The 6,859-nt window shown below is 41.7% G+C and overlaps 1 protein-coding gene across 1 annotated transcript in view; it reads left to right on the top strand.

The window, feature by feature from the left end:
- Positions 1-6,049: 6,049 nt before the first annotated feature.
- Positions 6,050-6,859, top strand: part of ADGB (androglobin) — a 123,226-nt gene continuing 122,416 nt past the window's right edge. Inside the window, exon 1 of the mRNA XM_075146211.1 lies at positions 6,050-6,240. Within this exon, the coding sequence (XP_075002312.1) occupies positions 6,050-6,240 (191 nt within the window). The remainder of the gene's footprint in view (positions 6,241-6,859) is intronic.

The raw sequence follows: 6,859 nt of genomic DNA, 5'->3' as shown, positions 1-6,859 counted from the left end.
GCGTGAGGTTCAGGAATTACCATCTACAAAAATAAAAACCTAAAGGTTTAAAGTGACTGTGCAGATTGTATTACAGAGCAGACTGATATTTCCTAAGTCTTGTAGTATAAAAACCAATTTGACTTCTACCTGCATGATGGAGTCTTTTTTTTTTCTTTTTCTTTCATGTTTCTGGGGAAAAAAATTTGAGCCTTAATAGATGGCTGGTATTCCCTCATGCTACAAATTGTATTTTCACTCCTGTTCCTTGGAGGGAGCATTACTATGTTTGAGACTGGTGGGGTGGATCAGGAAATCTGATCCAGCCAGAAGGTGAAAACTGTAAGAAAAGGCTGGTATTCTCACCTGAGGAAGGGAATGGGAGCATCTCCCTGGTAGAAGAGAATGAGACTGTAATTTGTGGAGTAGTGTTTAAGTCAATTAAACCAGTCATGAGGCCCTGTCCTAATTAACCCAAGAACTTTGATTTGGAAAGATATGTGGAAGTTTAGACAGACCCAATTTAACTTCAGGCTAATAAGTGAGCAAAAAGTGTCAAACATCATTTGTTTTACAGGTACAGGACATACAGTAAAGTGATGATTCATCTCAATCAGGTGAACATAGGCCCCTTGCTATTTTATTTCATTATCTTTTGCAATCTGAAACATGTCAATCTTAAATGAGCAAGTACCTGACTTCCTAGTCCCTATATTTAAAGGACAGTTTTGAGATTAAAAACTTGAGTAAAAATCTGAATAAGTGCCTCAGTAAAATGTCTTTCCTGGCATGTTTCCGTGAACTAATTTCATAAAGGTTGGAGATGGTATATAGTCTTCCTAGATTGTAGTTGTGCAGTATGTCTTCGCAGCTAATGCAACGTCAGCCTCATTCATTTAAAAAACTTAATGAGGCATTACAATTGCTGAAAAACTAGAAAGGAGTTAGAGCAATTAGTGATCTTTCAGTATGGGATTTTCTAGGTGTATCTTAGCTGCAGTAGTAGAAAAATATGAGCTATTCCAAGCTCCAGAGTTTTGTTTGTTTAAACTTTGTGTCAGACTTATGAAGTTGTAATAGCATTCAGTCTCCTTAAATTGAACAAATCCTTGTTTATCTGTAGTGATTAATTGCTGGGGAATAGTTTGAGTCATTCTTACAGGCTTAGTGCCTGAGTAATCATTTGATATATGGTGATAAGAGGAAATAATTATAAAAGAAATATGTGCCGTAAAATTATGGTATTGAATGGTGAAATATTTTGCTCTTAAAAACTGTTGCTCCCTTATCTTTCTAGTCTTAACATCTTGCTAGTGACCTTGGTTCCAAAACAGAACTGGCTACCTCTTTCTCCCTTTACAGAACACCTTAGTTGGTACAGAAACACAGTTCTCTAAATGTGTGTATGCCTTCGTCCTTCATATAACGTGTTACTAAAGAATTTAAGAAATAGGGGTAGCAATATGCTTTCAGGAGTAAAAAATACATTAACAAAATGCCAGTGAGATAAATAATGATTTTGAATTAAAATACATCATTTACTTGGCAGTACACAAAAGACCACTTGAGACAGAAGTCTTTGTCCTGCAGCAGAATAATACTGAAAATAAGGAATGTGCTAGATTAAGATCTGACTATGTAGTGAAGATTATTTGAAAGAAATTGTGCCTGTATTTTACATGACCATTATAAAGCTCTGTTTGTAAGCTCACCACTCTGTTTCAATTTGTGTCTAAACAGGAAAAAAAAAAGCACTTAACTTGGTGTATTTTTAAACACATGATTATGGACCTTTTTATCATCACCTAAAATAGTGTTCATTTGGTGAAAATTTCTAGCTTAGACATCCTATGTGGCTTACATACTCATACAAATAAATTCTATTAGATGGTTATTTTATAATTTCAGTCTGTGTACATACAAAATGCTTCCTGCCCCAAGTACCTTAAGAAAAACTTCCTTTTTAGGTAGGGATGGTGTTTCAGATAGCTTTGGCTTGGGAGGTGTTACAAATAGAGGGCCAGCATCTCAATATTGGTTCCTTCATCCTTTTGCAAAGATAATAAGAGATGAGTATAGTGATCTTCCATCTTTTTATCACGGGGTAAATCATCATTTGGCCTGAACTCTAAATGAAATTAAAATATGTAGGATTCCTGGCCTTATTGTCCTTGACTTGTAACAGGGAGTAAAAAGTATCTGCTAATGTCATGTGGCATTTTAATATTAAGGGATTCTATCTATCTTTTACAGGTTCAGGAAATGAAATGAAGTGTTCAGTCTTTTGATAAAACATACAGGCTGCTTCTGTTTTGCCTCCTCATTTTTTTCGGAACTTAGAAACTTTTAACCCGTTTGTTATCATGACCCTTCTGAAAGCTTAAGTTATGCTAATAATTATTGGTCCTGTTGGAAAGCTCTTGGCTCCCTAAAGGTTCAAGATAGCATGGGCGTTCTGCTAACTCCGTTTTTAAACTCCACTGCCCTTCCTGGAATGTATCAAAATAGTATGTAGTATCCATCCAGAATAATGGCCTTTCGACCTCTCACATTCAGATGGGTTTGGTTTTTAACTTTTGTATTTCAAAAGTGTCCTGTAGACTGTGGTATTGAAGGTTACTCTGTAGTATAGTACTTGGACTGCATTATCCATTTCCATTGTTCATATTATGTCAAAGCATCTTTGGTTATAATGAGTGAATTTTAATTGACAATGATATCCCAGCATTGATGTAGCAAAATATCTGCCCCACCAAGATACATAACATTTCAATAGTTATAGTGCACAAAGATTACTTCTGGCTGGACAGCATCTGGCTGGCTGAAGTGCTAATGCTTCTATGGATATATGTACAGGCAAACTACTTTGCTTGAAACTTAAAGAATTTCTGTTTTCTAACTGTGCTTTGCCTCAAGGTACCCAAAACCACTGCCTTCTAGTATTTAGTAGTTTAAGGAGCAAGGGCTTTGGGTCAGACTGTCCATTGGGATACCATTTGTTTTCATTGGACTATTGTTTTAAGCACAATCAGATGAGGCTTACTGTAGCTCGAGTGGTTATGGCACTTGCATCACACGTCATGTATATGATGGCACAAGTGTCATAATGACTTCTATCATTTTTACATGTTTCAAAAGTTAGAGAATGTAAACTGCGTTGCAGTATTTTTTTTTTTTTAGAGAAGATGATTTGTTTTTACTTGGTAGATTGGAAAAACAAGTTTGAAGTCATCTTATATGTATACCTATTTATGGTCTTGTTCCTGACTTTTCTTGAAGAATGTTAATCACATTTATATTACAAAATATTTATCTAGCAATCTTATATTTTGCTTTTTTAAGAGAGTATAACTTTTGCTTTTAACCTGTATATACTTAAAACTGCACTGAAGTTAATCGCTATTAAAAAGGATTTGCTATGATCTGCAGCATGGTTTGACTTAGAACAACATGACTTAAGAGTTAACAGAATACAGCTGCTTGTGAACAGTTTCAGTCTGTCTGTTCGAGAATGGTTTTGCATGTTTACATGTTAAGATTCGCCCCCTACCACACTCCCAGGCCTTTTCTTCTTAACGTGAAAATTTTTTACTGTGTTGTTCTGGAATCCTTGTGTAAAATCAGAGGAGAGTTAAGTCTGAGCTCCAGGACCCCTGAGAGGAGCTTTGGTAGTGCTCCTGTTCATAGTTACTCTTTTTCTGCTCTCTCCAACTAGTATTTGTAGCTACAAAAATGTGCAAAATATCTAGAACTAAAAGGCTGTTTTCCTGTAAGTGACTTGTGTGTGCTATAGCGGTTGACAATGAGATGGTTTAAGGAGGAAAAAAAAAAGCCAATATTTTGAATGGTATCTTAGAATACTGCCACTCATCCATTGCTAACCAGTACCCGTTACCTTAGTATCTGTTTAGCTACATCCGGGTGGGTTCCCAAGATACAACTACACCTGTCTTGTTTTATTGTCTTGTATATTTATTTCATATTTTCCAACTGTAAGGCTGCCTCTACCCTAACAACGTTTCCCTTCAGGGAGCATCTGTCAGATATACTTCATGGCTTGAGACACTAGGCCAATGAAACAGCTGATTTGACCTTACAGATTCTTTGCCAGTTAGAAAACTAGCTTTTTTAAAATTCAGATTAACTTCTCTTTCCAAACAAGCTGCCCTTGTCATTGCTATTAGGTTATGGAATTCTAAATTCTTGGATAAATAAAAAGATGTAACTTGATGGATGCAAAACTTGAGATCCTTTTTTTAATTCACAATGCACCTAGATATGTGCTTTTAACGCCATCACTCTTTGCAAATGTGTTGTAGAATTTTATGGTGAAAGGTGCATTTTGAACTTCCCATGTAGCAGCTATCATTTAACAGAGCAAAGAATGAAGGGCTCTGTACCTTACGTACATTCTCTTCTGATTTCTCTCCTTCCTCCTTCACCACCCCAAAATGTTTGCAGACAGATGCACTCAAATTTCCATTATTTTTCTGTTGTCTTTCACCTAATTGTATTACAAAAAATATATTTGCTAGGATGCTGCAAACCTCACTAGTCATCTGCAATATGATCAGGTGCCTCTTACACCTATGTTTCATAGATACTTTTCCGTAGCAGTTTCTCTGCCCAGTGACCAAAGGAAAGGAAAGGGGAGTCAGAGGAATAGGCAGAAACCACACATTATCTGAGGTGGTTTTATGTGTTCTGGGTCACAAACTCAGTCCTGTAAGCTCCAGCCTCAGTCTGCAAGTTTGCATCAGCAATCAGCAAGGTGTGGAGGTTAACAGCCCTGCACTGGTACTGAAGCGGTAGCCAGTTGTTTGAACTCACCTGTCTCTGCTGCTATTTGTCTGCATGCCCTGATCAATATTTGATAGCGTAATTGTCTGAAGAGAGACCAGCTGCTCAGTTTGAAAAGAAATAAATAAACCTGAAATGTTTACTTGGTTCTCAAGTGAGAAGTGTCCCGAGGTACCTTATTTTAAATGGATGCTGTTGGACATAATGCTGATGGAAATGCAAAGATGTGGAAGAATTTTCCACTTCAATATTTAAAAGTATATCTCTGGCCTTCTGTCATATCTCTGGCCTTCTGTCATCTTGATATAAATCAAGATCTGACATTTGTCTAAAATAAGCCTCTAGATGTAGCAACATCTGCATATTTTTCCTTGTATCTTTTATCTACTCATGCCCTCTGCAACTTGACAAATAAATTGTAATTGATTTTTATGTTTCAAAAAGACTTAGCTTGAATAAGTGAACAAGTACGTCTTGTTTTATCATGGATTTTTCATCATGCACTACAGATTAGGAAATAGCAAATAGGTTAAGAGGTAGAAATAGGAGATGTTGGCAATAATGAAATCCCTGGAATGTATCTGAAAAAGTCTAGTTGAAGTCAACTATCCCCTGAATTCAAAAGTAGCTGATTAATGTTAGGTTTACCTGACCTTGGTGGAACGCCATTCACTTCGGTAATTATAGGCTTCATATCAGGAATTAATTAGTTGCATCATTTTGAAATGAAAAAAGAAAATAAGTACTTTCCAGCTCTAAAATCTCTCCAGGCCCCAGGTCTAATTCTTTTTTTGCCTCCTTCTCATGTGGTTTATATGTACTGGTGTAAAAAGGAGCAAAAAATTGCTACCGTTTCAAATCGGTACTTCTTACTCCTGCTCTTTAGTTGTTTAACAGAAACTTAGTCAGGCGATTAGAATATTTATAACTAAAATGCACTTTTTAAATGTCTTTAGCTTTTTTCAAATTATGTCTTCGGAGAGCTCCTTGAAGCATAAGCTCAGAAAGCAGTACTTCTTCACCTCCAAAGCCAACTTTTTCCGCAGAGACACCTTTATACCGGAGTTTAGCTTCCTTGAAGATGAGGACGGCGGCGAGGAGCGTGTCCCTGCTCCCCCCGCCCCGGGGTGGGGATGGGCGCGGGGCGCCACCCCTCCCGCGGCGCCCACCGCCTGAGGCGGCGGTGGCGGCCCCTCCTGCTGCCGCCTGCCCCCCTGCGCGGCGGGTGGCACCTGCCGGGGCGTCTCTGGCCCCGGGGGTGCCCGCGATAATGGCGGGGGTGGGCTGGCCACGGGCCTCCTGGGCCGCGGGGCGGCGCTGGAGACGCTACCTCCGGCGGGCTGGGTCGCCCGGCAACGGGGCGGACGCGGCGGGAGCCGCGGCCATGGCCTCCAAGGGGAGCAAGAAGAAGGAGCTCAGCAGCCGTAGCAGCTCCGGGCTACTGGGCGCCTCCGCCAAAGAGTAAGAGCCCCGGGAGGGAAGGAGGGAGGGTGTGGGAGAGGGGCTGTCCCCCTCCGGCCGGCCGGCCGGCCGCGGGGTGCGGGGCGGGGGCGCCGGGCGGCACACCGGGGCGCCCGGCCGGGGCTGCTGCGGCCGCTCCCGGGGAGGGGGCTCGGCCGCCCCCGAGGCCATCTGGAAACTTCCCCCGGGGCTTCCCGGCAGCTCGGCCGCCCTTCCTCGGGCCCGGGCGGCCGTTAAGGCCCGCGGCCGGGGGCTGGGCGGCCCGCTGCGGCACGGTGCCGCCGGCAGCGCCTCTGTGTCGCGGCCTCGTCGCCGCAGACGCAGGCTGGACGTACGCGGGAGGAGGTGCTTGCCCGTAGCCCTGTGCCCGCAAGTAACGCACGCTAGGAAAGTTTACTTGCTCAAGTGGATACTTAATTAAAAGTGGTTTCAATAGAGAAGGCGGGGTTTGGCGGTGGTGGTTGTTGTTTGTTTTATTTGGTTTGTTTAAACTGGAGGCCCAGCTTGGTGTGAAAGTTGCACGCTCTTGTGGCGTTTCTTACGCACCTGTCCGGTAGCGTCGCGTCCTGCCACAGCGACGTTGCGCGTGCCTTCTGCCACGCCTGGTGCAGCAGGCGGG

Source organism: Calonectris borealis, chromosome 3 (genome assembly GCF_964195595.1).
Source record: "Calonectris borealis chromosome 3, bCalBor7.hap1.2, whole genome shotgun sequence".
Lineage (NCBI taxonomy): Eukaryota > Metazoa > Chordata > Aves > Procellariiformes > Procellariidae > Calonectris > Calonectris borealis.
Note: the sequence above shows the minus strand (reverse complement) of the source record. Positions and strands in the feature narration are given on the sequence as shown.